This window comes from Panulirus ornatus, chromosome 68 (assembly GCF_036320965.1).
Source record: "Panulirus ornatus isolate Po-2019 chromosome 68, ASM3632096v1, whole genome shotgun sequence".
In the NCBI taxonomy this organism is placed as follows: domain Eukaryota; kingdom Metazoa; phylum Arthropoda; class Malacostraca; order Decapoda; family Palinuridae; genus Panulirus; species Panulirus ornatus.
In genome coordinates this window covers 10,914,970-10,932,864 of record NC_092291.1, presented here as the reverse complement: position 1 = coordinate 10,932,864, position 17,895 = coordinate 10,914,970, and the positions used below count along the sequence as shown (strand labels likewise).

The window sequence follows — 17,895 nt, the reverse complement described above, 5'->3', positions numbered from 1 at the left end:
CCCAACAGGACCTTGGCAACGTCTCCCTGCTGCAAAAGCCCAGGAGGACCTTGGCAACACATCTTGCCTTCTGCAGCAGAACTTGGGGACCTCGTCAAAACATCCTTCCTCCTGCAGCACTGCCACAAGACCTCAGCAACCTAGTTCCCCGACTCTTGCCGTTCAAGCTTAGAAACACGGCAACGACTTATCCCTCCTTGCAGTAGCACCATGATAGCAAGCATCGACTCAAGCATCCAACAGAAGGACCACGTGACTCGCCTTTCCCTCCTTCTGCCTTATGGTCTCACTATATACTTATGCATCCTGATCCATAGTTTGCTAGTGGAATGAGTACTATCAAATACCTCTACTGTTTAATTATGTATTCTGATGTTTACAATGTTCATTACACGATAGATTTTTGGCAGATTATGATGTATAGTATCACAGTAATGGTGGAACCACCTGAACCTGGGCCGTGCAACATAGTGCCCCATACCCAAGTGCTGGTGAGTGGGCGCGGGTGAAAGATGTCCCCGCAGGGCGTGTGTGGCAGCTGTAGCTGGCAGAGCGACCTACTCCAACATTCATCCTTGCACATGTGTAGGAATGTCTCCATATTCGTCATAACACTGTCCTTTTAACGTACCCTCAGCACACTATACGCCACACACAGGGTGACAACAGAGTCTGTAGAGTAATGATAGCCATACTGAGAGCACTAAAGACATAATCATGCCTTTATCCGTTCGAAGGGTTAAGTCCCTTAAGTGTGGCCAAAGACGTGGGAGGAGTGGTCGTAAGGCTCCACCCTGCTGCATCATTGCACGATAGATCCAGTTTGTCTGTTGTCCTCCTGTGTAAACTGCGTCTGTTTCTGATAAAATCATCTTTATTCTTACTTTTTTTAGGCCGAAGGTTTTTGAGTACGATTACTGAATACGGAGAACCTTACTTTTTAAACTATAGTGAAATTCGGTTAGTGAAAACTTTGAAAGCAGTCACCCCATGTAGAGGACTTCCATAAGTTTAACAGTGCAGGTACTGAGTATAGTGACAGGTGAGGAATTAAATGAGGCGCTGGGCACGGGCCTTCGGCCTGCTTCAACAGGAAAGATAAGACAAGGACGATCTCTGCTGCCACCGCAGAATACCGTAACGCCTAAGGTTACAATACCTCTTAAGACCACTGCGGCCGTTGTCAAAAATGGGTAAGTCTCCGCTGGTAAACGATGATTCATTGCAGTCTTAATCACGAGAGAGAGAGAGAGAGAGAGAGGGGGGGGGGGGCACGTGCTGACAATTGACTGAACAAGGGCAGGTAAAAAAAAAAGGGGGGGGGGGGAAGTTGTGTGGGTCCTTGTTGTAGATAATGTAACTGAAAAAGGCCTTTCTTTGTTCCCGGCAATATCTCGCTAACGCGGGAAAAAGCTCTCTCTCTCTCTCTCTCTCTATATATATATATATATATATATATATATATACATATATATGTATATATAATTTTCCAAAAGGAACAGAGAAGGGGGCCAGGTGAGGGTATTCCCTCAAAGGCCCAGTCCTCTGTTCTTAACGCTACCTCGCTATCGCGGGAAATGGCGAATAGTATATATATATATATATATATATATATATATATTGGACTCTGCCTGCTTGAGGTTGGAGAGTGAAAAGTCACCGTTGACCTGGCTGTACCACTAAAGTCTCATCAATAAACTTATTGCTACAATGCTTGTAAGTACAGTGCAGTCAAGGGCTGCAAGAATCTCTAGAAAAGTGGTCATGGGTAACACCAAGTTCTGGGGGTAATTATAAATCAGATATAGAAGATAAATATGAATTTGATCAGGCGCAATAGAGGGAAGGACAAGGGAAGTCTCTGCCCCATGGACTGTTGAAGACCCTGTCCTGAGCTCATTTTCATCTTTTAAATTCCACTTAATCCAATTAATAACTGTGAAGCAAAAAGCCTTGTCCTTACCTTACTTGATATTCTACATGCCATTGCTTATGTGCTTTCGTTGCACAATTCTTAGTAGATATTCTCCTAGTTGAGCAGTGTAGCAAAAAAAACTTATAAAGTACATGGCCTGCGTCTTCACAGTGGAAGATGCTTTAGTCCCAATGCCAGTGAGAATGGGAGGATGCATTTTACACACAACGCTGAGGTATCTAGAAAAGACATCAACAGAATACTACTGGATCTCTTAATCCACTCAAGACACATATTATATGTTATGAGAACTGGTTTGCAATTGTAATATTGAGCAAATTACACCTAAGAATAGAAAATATGAAACTGTGGACAGCTAAACACACATTTCTTCAGCCAGAACATGAGTACCTGACTGTCACAACCACGTTTCCAACAAACTTGACTTCTATTTGACCTCTTAACCTTCCTACTGTTCACAGATTATTTCTGCCCCCTTAGGGTTCTCCATTCACATCTTATTACTGTTACTTGTAATTCATCATATCCATCCTCTAAATCTAACTTCCACTTCTGAATGCTTGATACTTGCATGTCCTAAATGTGCTTGGTGACACAGTAGTTGGTAAGTCATCATCTCAAAAGTATTGTTGCCATCTGCAAATCAATGATGGGTCATTGCGGTCTCACGTTTTCCCTACACCTCTTACCTTTTCATGTCTTTCCTAGCAGCTGTGACTAGCCCATTTTTTAAAGTACAGGCTTTCTACTTCCCAAAACACTGTTGATTATTATTTACCTTATTTCTAAAAATCTCGTATCCTTTTTGTTATTCAAAGTCTTTTTCTTGATGAGGTCTTCTGTCCATGACTACCTTTTTAGAGCTATATGCTGATTTAGGGTGGCAGTAAGGAATATTACCTATGTTTATTTGAGGCTAAAATAAACCCCTTTTCTCATCAGGAAAATGATAAGTGTTACGGCAAAGAGAAGTCATAGATCATGGCATGGTGCATGCCTCTCACGCTGCAAGCATGGTCAGCTCGGACAATAGTGGCACGAATGGTGAAAATCACGGAGTACAAAATTCGCCAATCCCTAGCCCTCATCCCTGCCGAACTTCTCATCGCCAGAGCCACAGCTGGCCTCCTCCTACACCAAAGAGATAATGATACAGATGATGAGGATTTGGATGAGACCTGGGAAAGGCCACTGAATTCCCAGGAGGATGTACCATGGCAAGAGGCAGATATTATGGAATATGCTTTGATGGAGGTGAAGGTGAGCTTATGTAGTCATTTCTGCCCAAGACTTTTGGCAAGCACTGCCCTTGTCAACATAAATGCTTAAACAAATTCTTTTACTGGGCCAAGTTGCCATATCATTAGATTAAGAACAACAGTTCTTATATGGAGATGCTCTGTGGAAGGTATTAAGAATATATGGTGTGGGAGGCAAGTTGTTAGAAGCAGTGAAAAGTTTTTATCGAGGATGTAAGGCATGTGTACATGTAGGAAGAGAGGAAAGTGATTGGTTCTCAGTGAATGTAGGTTTGCGGCAGGGGTGTGTGATGTCTCCATGGTTGTTTAATTTGTTTATGGATGGGGTTGTTAGGGAGGTAAATGTAAGAGTTTTGGAAAGAGGGGCAAGTATGAAGTCTGTTGGGGATGAGAGAGCTTGGGAAGTGAGTCAGTTGTTGTTCGCTGATGATACAGCGCTGGTGGCTGATTCATGTGAGAAACTGCAGAAGCTGGTGACTGAGTTTGGTAAAGTGTGTGAAAGAAGAAAGTTAAGAGTAAATGTGAATAAGAGCAAGGTAATTAGGTACAGTACGGTTGAGGGTCAAGTCAATCGGGAGGTAAGTTTGAATGGAGAAAAACTGGAGGAAGTAAAGTGTTTTAGATATCTGGGAGTGGATCTGGCAGCGGATGGAGCCATGGAAGTGGAAGTAGATCATAGGGTGGGGGAGGGGGCGAAAATCCTGGGAGCCTTGGAAGAATGTGTGGAAGTTGAGAACATTATCTCGGAAAGCAAAAATGGGTATGTTTGAAGGAATAGTGGTTCCAACAATGTTGTATGGTTGCTAGGTGTGGGCTATGGATAGAGTTGTGTGCAGGAGGATGGATGTGCTGGAAATGAGATGTTTGAGGACAATGTGTGGTGTGAGGTGGTTTGATCGAGTAAGTAACGTAAGGGTAAGAGAGATGTGTGGAAATAAAAAGAGCGTGGTTGAGAGAGCAGAAAAGGGTGTTTTGAAATGGTTTGGGCACATGGAGAGAATGAGTGAGGAAAGATTGACCAAGAGGATATATGTGTCGGAGGTGGAGGGAACGAGGAGAAGAGGGAGACCAAATTGGAGGTGAAAAGATGGAGTGAAAAAGATTTTGTGTGATCGGGGCCTGAACATGCAGGAGGGTGAAAGGAGGGCAAGGAATAGAGTGAATTGGAGCGATGTGGTATACCGGGGTTGATGTGCTGTCAGTGGATTGAATCAAGGCATGTGAAGCGTCTGGGGTAAACCATGGAAAGCTGTGTAGGTATGTATATTTGCGTGTGTGAACGTATGTATATACATGTGTATGGGGGTGGGTTGGGCCATTTCTTTCGTCTGTTTCCTTGCGCTACCTCGCAAACATGGGAGACAGCAAAAAAAAAAAAAAAAAAAAAAAAAAAAAAATATATATATATATATATATATTGGATTACGTGTTAATTGACAGGCGTGCGAAAGAGAGACTTTTGGATGTTAATGTGCTGAGAGGTGCAACTGGAGGGATGTCTGATCATTATCTTGTGGAGGCTAAGGTGAAGATTAGTATGGGTTTTCAGAAAAGAGGAGTGAATGTTGGGGTGAAGAAGGTGGTGAGAGTAAGTGAGCTTGGGAAGGAGACCTGTGTGGGGAAGTACCAGGAGAGACTGTGTACAGAATGGAAAAAGGTGAGAACAATGGAAGTAAGGGGAGTGGGGGAGGAATGGGATGTATTTAGGGAATCAGTGATGGATTGCGCAAAAGATGCTTGTGGCATGAGAAGAGTGGGAGGTGGGCTGTTTAGAAAGGGTAGTGAGTGGTGGGATGAAGAAGTAAGAGTATTAGTGAAAGAGAAGAGAGAGGCATTTGGACGATTTTTGCAGGGAAAAAATGCAATTGAGTGGGAGAAGTATAAAAGAAAGAGACAGAAGGTCAAGAGAAAGGTGCAAGAGGTGAAAAAAAAGGGCAAATGAGAGTTGGGGTGAGAGACTATCAGTAAATTTTAGGGAGAATAAAAAGATGTTCTGGAAGGAGGTAAATAGGGTGCGTAAGACAAGGGAGCAAATGGGAACTTCAGTGAAGGGCGTAAATGGGGAGGTGATAACAAGTAGTGGTGATGTGAGAAGGAGATGGAATGAGTATTTTGAAGGTTTGTTGAATGTGTCTGATGACAGAGTGGCAGATATAGGGTGTTTTGGTCGAGGTGGTGTGCAAAGTGAGAGGGTTAGGGAAAATGATTTGGTAAACAGAGAAGAGGTAGTAAAAGCTTTGCGGAAGATGAAAGCCGGCAAGGCAGCAGGTTTGGATGGTATTGCAGTGGAATTTATTAAAAAAGGGGGTGACTGTATTGTTGACTGGTTGGTAAGGTTATTTAATGTATGTATGACTCATGGTGAGGTGCCTGAGGATTGGCGGAATGCGTGCATAGTGCCATTGTACAAAGGCAAAGGGGATAAGAGTGAGTGCTCAAATTACAGAGGTATAAGTTTGTTGAGTATTCCTGGTAAACTATATGGGAGGGTATTGATTGAGAGGGTGAAGGCATGTACAGAGCATCAGATTGGGGAAGAGCAGTGCGGTTTCAGAAGTGGTAGAGGATGTGTGGATCAGGTGTTTGCTTTGAAGAATGTATGTGAGAAATACTTAGAAAAGCAAATGGATTTGTATGTAGCATTTATGGATCTGGAGAAGGCATATGATAGAGTTGATAGAGATGCTCTGTGGAAGGTATTAAGAATATATGGTGTGGGAGGCAAGTTGTTAGAAGCAGTGAAAAGTTTTTATCGAGGATGTAAGGCATGTGTACGTGTAGGAAGAGAGGAAAGTGATTGGTTCTCAGTGAATGTAGGTTTGCGGCAGGGGTGTGTGATGTCTCCATGGTTGTTTAATTTGTTTATGGATGGGGTTGTTAGGGAGGTAAATGCAAGAGTCCTGGAAAGAGGGGCAAGTATGAAGTCTGTTGGGGATGAGAGAGCTTGGGAAGTGAGTCAGTTGTTGTTCGCTGATGATACAGCGCTGGTGGCTGATTCATGTGAGAAACTGCAGAAGCTGGTGACTGAGTTTGGTAAAGTGTGTGGAAGAAGAAAGTTAAGAGTAAATGTGAATAAGAGCAAGGTTATTAGGTACAGTAGGGTTGAGGGTCAAGTCAATTGGGAGGTGAGTTTGAATGGAGAAAAACTGGAGGAAGTGAAGTGTTTTAGATATCTGGGAGTGGATCTGTCAGCGGATGGAACCATGGAAGCGGAAGTGGATCATAGGGTGGGGGAGGGGGCGAAAATTTTGGGAGCCTTGAAAAATGTGTGGAAGTCGAGAACATTATCTCGGAAAGCAAAAATGGGTATGTTTGAAGGAATAGTGGTTCCAACAATGTTGTATGGTTGCGAGGCGTGGGCTATGGATAGAGTTGTGCGCAGGAGGATGGATGTGCTGGAAATGAGATGTTTGAGGACAATGTGTGGTGTGAGGTGGTTTGATCGAGTAAGTAACGTAAGGGTAAGAGAGATGTGTGGAAATAAAAAGAGCGTGGTTGAGAGAGCAGAAGAGGGTGTTTTGAAATGGTTTGGGCACATGGAGAGAATGAGTGAGGAAAGATTGACCAAGAGGATATATGTGTCGGAGGTGGAGGGAACGAGGAGAAGAGGGAGACCAAATTGGAGGTGGAAAGATGGAGTGAAAAAGATTTTGTGTGATCGGGGCCTGAACATGCAGGAGGGTGAAAGGAGGGCAAGGAATAGAGTGAATTGGAGCGATGTGGTATACAGGGGTTGACGTGCTGTCAGTGGATTGAATCAAGGCATGTGAAGCGTCTGGGGTAAACCATGGAAAGCTGTGTAGGTATGTATATTTGCGTGTGTGGACGTGTGTATGTACGTGTGTATGGGGGTTGGGCCATTTCTTTCGTCTGTTTCCTCGCGCTACCTCGCAAACGCGGGAGACAGCGACAAAGTATAAAAAAAAAAAAAAAAAAAAAAAAAAAAAAAATATATATATATATATATATATATATATATATATATATATATATATATATACCTCGCAAACGCGGGAGACAGCGACAAAGTATAATAATAAAAAAAATATAATATATATATATAAATAATCCATGGGAACAGGGGAGAAAGAATACTTCCCACATATTCCCTGCGTGTCATAGAAGGCAACTAAAAGGGGAGGGAGCAGGTGGCTGGAAATCCTCCCCTCCCTTTTTTTTTTTTTTTTTACCAACAGAGGGAACAGAGAAAGGAGTCAAGTGAGGATATTCCCTTTAAGGCTTAATCCTCTGTTCTTGGTGCTGCCATGCTAATGCAGTAAATGGCACATATGTATGAAAAAAAATATATAACTAATGAATGTGACAAATGTATAAGAGAGAACAGGACTTGTAGAGGTAGCATCTGATTAACTAACCTTCTAAACTTTCTGTCTTCGTAGACAATGTTGGCAGCAGTGAAGGAATGGTGGATGGCAGTACCAGGCATACAAACAGGGCCTGGACAATCTCTCAGAGTTGCACTTAACACCCAGACAGAAGTTCACCCACGTTACGACCAAGACTTTCCCAAGCACCTCTCTCGCCTGCTACTGAAGCTCGTGCTTCTGGACACAGTGTTTATAGACCGAGATTATGGAGATAAGGACAGACGATGTGTTGTGCCCTTTGCTTGGGAGCAGTGGGTGGCACGGTTGGTGGTCAGGCTAGGGCCTTTTCCTCACCTGCAAAAACTAAGTATCTATGGTGGGATGTACCCAAGCATTCTTACTGCTATACTGCAGGGGGCCCCCTGCCTCAACTCACTTTTCATCTCTCACATTAACATCACTGATGAGATTCTCATGGCCGTGAGCAGATCATGTCAACAGTTGGAAAGACTTTACCTTTTACACAGCTTCCCATGGCAAGTAATATCTATGAAAGCTTTCTGTGCTGCATTTTTTTGTGGAGCTTCGAAGAGGGAGCTCATTAGAGAAATTAGGAATGGTGAGACTAGTTTGGTAAACATAACATTTACCTCACTAAAGGAAGTTGAACTTGCCTATGGTAAAATTGAAGTGGCAAAAGAGTTTCACAGACTGCTTTTAACTTACTATCCTGACTTAATAAGGGTGAGTTGTGAGTGGAAGACTAATTTTTTTGAAGATGGTTATTCAGGACATGCACATGATGTTTTGTTACCAGTTATGTCAATGGGAAATCAGTTGTCTATATCAAATGTATTCCTAGATAATGGAACTGTGTACAATGTGGGTCTAGAGCAACTATATCATCTGGCATGGTGTTGCCCACAGGTAAAGAGTCTCATCCTTGACTGTGCAATCCATAGCACACTAGGAGTTTGTGAAGATTCTGGCAGGCAACTAGCCAAACTAACTGGGGAATGGCCAAGCTTGTCTGAACTACATGTAAATGTAAACAGTGAAGACAGACTCACTCGGGCCATACTTATGCCAACACTTTGTGCCTATGGTTCTCTTCTAAAGTCCCTTACCCTTGAAGCAAATACTCCAGGACAAAGGCTTCATGCAGCTACTTTGCAACTTTTTCTGCAACTGTGTCCCAACCTAAGAAGACTCAAACTGCGTGTATGGAACCGGAGCATGGTGGAAGCTCCTCTTGATACTCAAGGTTGCCTAGAAATGCCCAAGTCCATGAGTTTTGAGGATCTAAGCCTCCATGAGGATGGTCCTGGTGATGATGATGAGCCATTAGCTGAGGCAGAACACCTGACACGCTGGCTGACACTCTTACAGGCTCTGCTGGTGGCTGCCCCAAAGCTCACCACACTTAGTTTGAGTGTGTGTCATGGGCTGGCACCAATACTGGATAAACTTACCAGTGATGTCCAAGTTCTACACTTGCATGTTAAAGATGGCTCTGAATGGCAACCATCAGCAAACCAAATTTATCAGCTAGTAGGTCGCTTGCCACATCTTCAACACTTGTTTTTAGAAGAATTGTCAGGGTGTACCTTCTGGCGTGTGTGGCGACATTTTCAGAACACCAGCCTTACAGTGCACTGGGGCAATCTGCATGGCTGGCCAAGAACTTGAGCATTGTTTATTAGATTTATTCATTTAAACTGAATATGCATTACAAGTTTCAATATATGTAAAGGAAAAGCTTGTTATTTATTTTACATACACCTGAGGTGGGTAGTAGCACTGCCTGAGTGATATGCATTCTTAACCTTGCACATAAGGTATCTCTTATTTAGCTTTCTGACTTCACCTGCTGAAATATAACTGACTCTTCACTGATACCTTATCTTTTCTTTCTTTCACTGGTACCCAGTACTAACTCTATGATAATATGAGTCTCTTGTGATATTATCTATTTGTTATTCCTTATTTCTGTATATATAGAGGGATACTTTCAACTTTGGTGGCCCATCTCTTACCCTGCATTTTTACCATACAGGCTTTCATATTTTCTAATGCAACCCACATCCATTTCTCCTTTTCTTAGCTTGTTTCCTATCTATAAATCTTATGCACTCCTCTGTTGAAGTGCTTACTGTTCCCCATACAAGTGAGTTATATTCTCTTTATCTTGATTCTCCTCTGATTTCAAGAAGCTGTTTTCAATTAACATTACTGTGGCCTCCTAGGAACTTGTACATGGTTATCATTTCTTTTTTTTTTTTTTTTTTTTTTTTTTTATACTTTGTCGCTGTCTCCCGCGTTTGCGAGGTAGCGCAAGGAAACAGACGAAAGAAATGCCCCCCCCCCCCATACACATGTACATACACACGTCCACACACGCAAATATACATACCTACACAGCTTTCCATGGTTTACTTCAGACGCTTCACATGCCTTGCTTCAATCCACTGACAGCACGTCAACCCCTGTATACCACATGACTCCAATTCACTCTATTTCTTGCCCTCCTTTCACCCTCCTGCATGTTCAGGCCCCGATCACACAAAATCTTTTTCACTCCATCTTTCCACCTCCAATTTGGTCTCCCTCTTCTCCTCGTTCCCTCCACCTCCGACACATATATCCTCTTGGTCAATCTCTCCTCACTCATTCTCTCCATGTGCCCAAACCATTTCAAAACACCCTCTTCTGCTCTCTCAACCACGCTCTTTTTATTTCCACACATCTCTCTTACCCTTACGTTACTTACTCGATCAAACCACCTCACACCACACATTGTCCTCAAACATCTCATTTCCAGCACATCCATCCTCCTGCGCACATCTCTATCCATAGCCCACGCCTCGCAACCATACAACATTGTTGGAACCACTATTCCCTCAAACATACCCATTTTTGCTTTCCGAGATAGTGTTCTCGACTTCCACACATTTTTCAAGGCTCCCAAAATTTTCGCCCCCTCCCCCACCCTATGATCCACTTCCGCTTCCATGGTTCCATCCGCTGACAGATCCACTCCCAGATATCTAAAACACTTCACTTCCTCCAGTTTTTCTCCATTCAAACTCACCTCCCAATTGACTTGACCCTCACCCCTACTGTACCTAATAACCTTGCTCTTATTCACATTTACTCTCAACTTTCTTCTTCCACACACTTTACCAAACTCAGTCACCAGCTTCTGCAGTTTCTCACATGAATCAGCCACCAGCGCTGTATCATCAGCGAACAACAACTGACTCACTTCCCAAGCTCTCTCATCCCCAACAGACTTCATACTTGCCCCTCTTTCCAGGACTCTTGCATTTACCTCCCTTACAACCCCATCCATAAACAAATTAAACAACCATGGAGACATCACACACCCCTGCCGCAAACCTACATTCACTGAGAACCAATCACTTTCCTCTCTTCCTACACGTACACATGCCTTACATCCTCGATAAAAACTTTTCACTGCTTCTAACAACTTGCCTCCCACACCATATATTCTTAATACCTTCCACAGAGCATCTCTATCAACTCTATCATATGCCTTCTCCAGATCCATAAATGCTACATACAAATCCATTTGCTTTTCTAAGTATTTCTCACATACATTCTTCAAAGCAAACACCTGATCCACACATCCTCTACCACTTCTGAAACCGCACTGCTCTTCCCCAATCTGATGCTCTGTACATGCCTTCACCCTCTCAATCAATACCCTCCCATATAATTTACCAGGAATACTCAACAAACTTATACCTCTGTAATTTGAGCACTCACTCTTATCCCCTTTGCCTTTGTACAATGGCACTATGCACGCATTCCGCCAATCCTCAGGCACCTCACCATGAGTCATACATACATTAAATAACCTTACCAACCAGTCAACAATACAGTCACCCCCTTTCTTAATAAATTCCACTGCAATACCATCCAAACCTGCTGCCTTGCCGGCTTTCATCTTCCGCAAAGCTTTTACTACCTCTTCTCTGTTTACCAAATCATTTTCCCTAACCCTCTCACTTTGCACACCACCTCGACCAAAACACCCTATATCTGCCACTCTGTCATCAGACACATTCAACAAACCTTCAAAATACTCATTCCATCTCCTTCTCACATCACCGCTACTTGTTATCACCTCCCCATTTACGCCCTTCACTGAAGTTCCCATTTGCTCCCTTGTCTTACGCACCCTATTTACCTCCTTCCAGAACATCTTTTTATTTTCCCTAAAATTTACTGATAGTCTCTCACCCCAACTCTCATTTGCCCTTTTTTTCACCTCTTGCACCTTTCTCTTGACCTCCTGTCTCTTTCTTTTATACTTCTCCCACTCAATTGCATTTTTTCCCTGCAAAAATCGTCCAAATGCCTCTCTCTTCTCTTTCACTAATACTCTTACTTCTTCATCCCACCACTCACTACCCTTTCTAAACAGCCCACCTCCCACTCTTCTCATGCCACAAGCATCTTTTGCGCAATCCATCACTGATTCCCTAAATACATCCCATTCCTCCCCCACTCCCCTTACTTCCATTGTTCTCACCTTTTTCCATTCTGTACACAGTCTCTCCTGGTACTTCCCCACACAGGTCTCCTTCCCAAGCTCACTTACTCTCACCACCTTCTTCACCCCAACATTCACTCCTCTTTTCTGAAAACCCATACTAATCTTCACCTTAGCCTCCACAAGATAATGATCAGACATCCCTCCAGTTGCACCTCTCAGCACATTAACATCCAAAAGTCTCTCTTTCGCACGCCTGTCAATTAACACGTAATCCAATAACGCTCTCTGGCCATCTCTCCTACTTACATAAGTATACTTATGTATATCTCGCTTTTTAAACCAGGTATTCCCAATCATCAGTCCTTTTTCAGCACATAAATCTACAAGCTCTTCACCATTTCCATTTACAACACTGAACACCCCATGCATACCAATTATTCCCTCAACTGCCACATTACTCACCTTTGCATTCAAATCACCCATCACTACTTATCCTTAATTCTTCCAAAGTGGGGAGACCAAGAGCTTCCCTCCTCTCCTTTTACCTTATTTAATAACCCTCAGTTCTGATAACATTATTGTTATGTTCCATTGGACCCTATTGACTGATTTAATCAAATAACCCAGGGACCCACTTTACACATCTGCAACTTTAAGACTGCACTACAATTATAGAGAGGAAAAATTTCTTTGGATTGAGAAACTCTTTGAAATATATTCACTCCTTTTTGTTCATTGAAGAAGATCCAATCTTGCCAAAGATAAATTCTGGCTCATGACATAAACAAATGCAGGCAATGTTTAGAAACATACATTCATACATCTTTGTGCAAATAAATGACTACTGGTTTACTCTGTAATATCAGAACAAGCAAATATTTTGAGCAGATGTTTCAAGCTTTACTGACATTTGACACAAGTAGGTGTTCAATAGTCAGCAACCATAATCTATGAGAGATCTTGTTCAACATTTTGCTCAAAGTGCAGAAAAAGGTAACTTCACAGTCTGTAAAATACCTACAATCCTACAATAAGATTTTGCCATGGTAGCAAGGTAAGGGACATCAAATTGCAACAAGGTTCTTATTCAACTCAGAAGTTTCTTAAGAGTGTAGTGTGTTAGTTACACAGATATCAAGAAATTCAACTACCACTTTCCTTTAAAGAACTAAAGAGAATCATAGACCAAAATAACTTTTTCATCTACTTCAAGTGTGTCTTAATGAAATGTTTGAATGATACACAGAGAAATTCAAGTCTATATTGAATGCACACTATGGAATGTTAATAGAATGATAATCTGTAAACAATCATGGCCAGTTTACTCTTAAAATATGAAGGCGTTCCTTGCAAATAATCAAACATGTCATTATGCACAAAATATGCATGCACAAACTTCATAAATACACATAGAACACTAATTCTTACACTCTAACACAGTCAATAACTATATATTAATCAACTGAGAGGAACAATACTATGCTAGAGGTAGACACAGTCTTCCTCCATACCCATGATATTCTCTAAAAATCTAGGGAGACTATAATCTACATATGATACACTAATTCTAATGCTATAAAAAAGTAATTACTTTAAATACAACAGGAAATGTGTTTACATTAAATATAAATGCATTCTACATTAAGGGTATAATGTGAATTTTCAAAAGACTAAAAAGAATTTTGCCGACTCTAAATCTACAGCCTGTTATTTCATTCCTGTCAGTTCATGTCAATATTTGCTGAGTACTCACTAAAATAGTCAATACATACAACTAATGATGGTGTTAATTAGTCAAACTTACTCATGGGAATCTTTACATTGTCTCAGTAAGTTATGCCTAAATGACATTTTATTCTACGAGTAATTTCAGGAGACTACTAGAATATCCAACTCTGTGACATACATACTTAGCACTATATTCTATTAGTAGGTAGCAGTCTTTAACCCAAAATAACAATTAATTAATAAGAAAAATAAATACTAAATATATGATACAGGTAAAGTTAACACAAAGACACTTCTTTGTGGATTCACTCACTGTTTCTCTATTTGGCTATTAAAATTTTTCAATACTTTTACATCTGCTTAATTAGTAAGGGTACTCTGAAATGTGCAAAAAGATGATGAACCTTGTGGAGTATTTGATAAAATGTTCCAACTCATCATACGACACAGCCTCTACCACCATCCTGCAACATACAATATCAGTGGTGATGAGAGAAAAAACACAATTGTACAACACTGACATCATGCTTAAAAAAAATGTAAGAAATCATTATCTTTCTTTCTTCATTAATAATTATCATTATCATAATCATTATAATTATAATCATATTTTTTACTTTTCCAAAAGAAGGAACATAGAAGGGGGTCAAGTGAGGATTTTCCCTCTTAGGCTCTGTCCTCTGTTCTTAACATTACCTTGCTAATGCCGGAAATAGCAAATATGTATGAAAAAAAATATTATCATTATTATCATTATCATTACTATTATTATAATCATCATTATTATTTTGTTTCTGCCGTAAACCTGAACTTTCTTTAATTCAACTGTATCTGGTAAAGTAAAAGTACACAGAAATGGAAAGCCAGCTTACCTATACTCTCTTCCAGCTGTTAGTGCCTGAAGAGTACGTAATATGCCCTTCCCATTCTCCAAACGAATTCTGAAGGAAATACCTGCAGAAAAAAATTTACAGTATTTCCTATTCAGTGCAATTCTCTGTGATCATCTAAAAGTAGTTTAGTAATTAATTTTGTTTCAGGAAATTATGTAGAAAACATATACTACATTATTTCTCATTACAGTGAAGTCATAAATTTGAACATGACAAATGTAGACTGAGAAAAATTCAATATACCCCACTGCAGTCTATGTGGCTAAGCCATGTTAGTCAAAGTAGGCATTAATTCTGAAAACATCGCAACACACCACAAACACAACAAAATCTCTAAAGAAAAATATTCCATGCTTTCTTTGTTTTTCAAATATATATTTCTTTGTTAACATGTCTTAAATATTCATATAAATACAATCTGAGTGATATCTACTGAGATAAATAAATTCTGAATCAATATGAGTACCTGTTTTGCATAATCCAGTTTATAGATCATCAATGAATGAAATATACAGTTGAACTACCTTATAGATGTGCTGCTTGTAAAAATTATGTCTTTAAATGATGACAACCCACAAAAACTTTCCCCAAAATATGCTTAGTGGACATACTCTCTATACTCTTTCATAATAAAGTTTTTCTACACTATACACTTTGCTCATATCTTTACTTGCTATTTGTAGTTAACTCTGACTCCCTCGTTACTTCCTCAATAACCATGTATACAAAGAGAAACATCTTCCAAACAGAAAGGAAGGGAAGCACATCAAAGTATTAGTTGGTATGACAGACTTGCTAAATGCAAGACTAGAAATGGGAGCAACTGAATGAGGCTAGAGGGAGGAACAACACTCCCACTTCTAGCACAGATTGGTGTTAAAAGATAAGGAGCTAAAGTTCACATACCAAATCAGTGGAAGTAATCCTGAGGCAAAACTCACAAAAAATACTAAAGTCAGACCTAATCTGCTCAGAGGGGTACAGAGATAAAGGGAAGACAAGGGGGAAATTGGATGTCTTAACAAAGAAAACCATTAAATTTCAGGAAATAACAATGTATGGTGCATTCAAACAGTATGTAATTGGTAAGAATACTGTATCAAAAAACTATCTTAAATGTGTGACAGCTTACTTATCCTGAGAGAATCTGAACATTCCTGTCTGATATTCAATACCATACTGCTTGAAGCTATACAAGACTTCCTTTGAGCAAAATACAGCTTACTGGATATAGATATGTTAATGAATGGATATTTCATACCTGTTTCATTCTCTATTATTGTGAAGAGGGTCTGTGGTACCAGGTTGCCTGCCTGGTCATAGGCCATGAGTCTAACAAGGTCCTGATTGGCCTGGATGCCAGCAGGAAGGGAAGCAGTCTTAAAGGCCAAGATGTGAGCATAACTGACTCCTGGAGGGCAGCTGGAATGACCTTGTCGACAGTCCAGGATACATGACCTACAAAATATATATGCTCATTCCAGAATGCAACTTCACAAGTGAAACAAAAAAAATTTTTATACATATTTGCCATTTCCTCCGTTAGCAAGGTAGTGTCAAGAACAGATGACTAAGTCTTAGAGGGGATAATCCTCGCCGGATGGTTGTTAGATGGTTACGGAACTACTTTCACTTTTCCAATCAACATTGTAATCTCAAGGACGACTAGCCATCTCTTGATTAAGTAGTCTTAAGTTGGTAAATCACTCCAATTCATTTCTCTGATACATAAAAACTGTGTCAAACATAGAAAAGAAAGAGAGAATATGCAAACTCCATACCCAGTGGTAACATCTCGTTGATATTCTGGAGGACAAGGGGTAGACACACACTTGTAGGATCCACGCAAGTTGAAGCAGAGTTCATCTCCCCCACACTCCACATTTCGCTCAAAGCATTCATCGATGTCTTTATGAAAAAAAAGCAACATCAATATCATTTGTACAACTAGTAATATTCAGACAATGTAGCTATTTTGTTTATTTACAAAGAAAAAGGAACTCCTATGTGTTTCACTATTTCATACAAAAACCTTTTTCAGAACGAAAACTGCAAAATGTTCTTATAAGCACAGAATAACTTTTTTTTTTTTTGTTTTGTCGCTGTTATTTTATTTCATACATCTCATGCATACATGAAAAATAAGAAAAACATTAAACAATGCTCAGAAAAGCAGGTGTGAAGTCCAAAAAAAATATTCATATAAGTTAATGAAGTATGGGTGCTTAGAAATGAAACAGTATCTACATGCCAGCTGAACATCTATTGTCTTCAATTCATGGCATTGTGGTTAGCAACAGCTGTCTACTTATGAATCCAATGGAAAACATGAACTATAAATAGTCATCCTTTATATCCTAATAATGAAATCTGTCTGGTTAAACTACCTATATAATTCTGATAGTTACATAAACAATTTACCTGTAGTCTTAGTTGTGTACATATACATCCTTTTCTAAAACTTTATCCATTTACAATGACAATACATCATAGTTATTGAATAATTTAGATATACTTATATCATTATAAAAAATTTAATGAAAAGTTTGAGAAAGATGTCTGACCGGACATGAATGCAATCATATTTCCATGGCAACTGCTTGTTTAAAGCTTATATCAACATATATCAGAAAAATCAATCTAGACAAGTTAAGCTTTAATTCACTTAATCTGCTATCAGATTCCCTTGACATAATATGCTCCTAAATCTGGAAAATTCCAAAAATCTGCAACTGTTCAACTCCAAGGTTGCCATATTTGAGATGTATGAGCATGTATGTCAATATGGAAGAACAAAATACATATACTAAACACACTTTTCTCATATGGCTATCATATGTGATGAAAGAAAATAATGAGTGATAAGAGAATGAAAATCAAAGAAATGGACTTGTGATGTCTGTAAATACATGTGTCTGAAGGATGTTCAGCAAAAATTACTCTGATAAAGAGCACAGAAAGAGATAAAGGATGACAACAGACGGAGGAGGGTGAGGCATGTGTTATGTTACATACCATCACATGTTCTCTGGTTGGGGTTCAGACGGTAACCTGGAGGACAGAGGCACACATAACTGCCAAAGGTATTGTGACAGCGATGTTGACATCTCTCGGTCAAGGCACATTCGTCCACATCTGGGAATGTATGACATTTCTTATAAGTCATATATCAGTATCTTAACTGCTATAACAAATTTGTTATAATCATCATTTAATCTTTTACAGCATA

At 40.1% G+C, this 17,895-nt stretch overlaps 2 protein-coding genes across 3 annotated transcripts in view; one reads left to right on the top strand and one right to left on the bottom strand.

Annotated features, from left to right (window-relative positions):
- Nucleotides 1-421: 421 nt before the first annotated feature.
- On the top strand, nt 422-9,284 carry LOC139747259 (uncharacterized). 2 transcript variants are annotated; one of them, XM_071659350.1, is made up of 3 exons: nt 422-1,193; nt 2,879-3,196; nt 7,596-9,284. In XM_071659350.1, exons 2-3 carry the CDS (start codon nt 2,918-2,920, stop codon nt 9,210-9,212), a joined length of 1,896 nt encoding a protein of 631 aa, XP_071515451.1. In that variant the 5' UTR covers nt 422-1,193; nt 2,879-2,917; the 3' UTR covers nt 9,213-9,284. The 2 variants fall into 2 exon arrangements, with proteins under 2 accessions (XP_071515451.1, XP_071515452.1); XM_071659351.1 differs by lacking the exon at nt 422-1,193 and adding an exon at nt 1,631-1,716.
- Nucleotides 9,285-13,294: 4,010 nt separating this feature from the next.
- LOC139747411 (hemicentin-1-like) overlaps nt 13,295-17,895 on the bottom strand; it is a 206,042-nt gene continuing 201,441 nt past the window's right edge. Inside the window, exons 106-110 of the mRNA XM_071659742.1 lie at nt 17,682-17,801; nt 16,448-16,574; nt 15,928-16,124; nt 14,646-14,727; nt 13,295-14,237 (exon numbers count right to left, since the gene is read on the bottom strand). Coding sequence (XP_071515843.1) covers nt 14,138-14,237; nt 14,646-14,727; nt 15,928-16,124; nt 16,448-16,574; nt 17,682-17,801 — 626 coding nt within the window. The 3' untranslated portion in view covers nt 13,295-14,137. The remainder of the gene's footprint in view (nt 14,238-14,645; nt 14,728-15,927; nt 16,125-16,447; nt 16,575-17,681; nt 17,802-17,895) is intronic.

Coding starts and splice junctions, on each gene's coding strand:
- LOC139747259 (XM_071659350.1), top strand. CDS start 2,918: ATGGCATGGTGCATGCCTCTCACGCTGCAAGCATGGTCAGCTCGGACA. Junction 3,197..7,595: donor ATGCTTTGATGGAGGTGAAG/GTGAGCTTATGT, acceptor CTGTCTTCGTAG/ACAATGTTGGCAGCAGTGAA.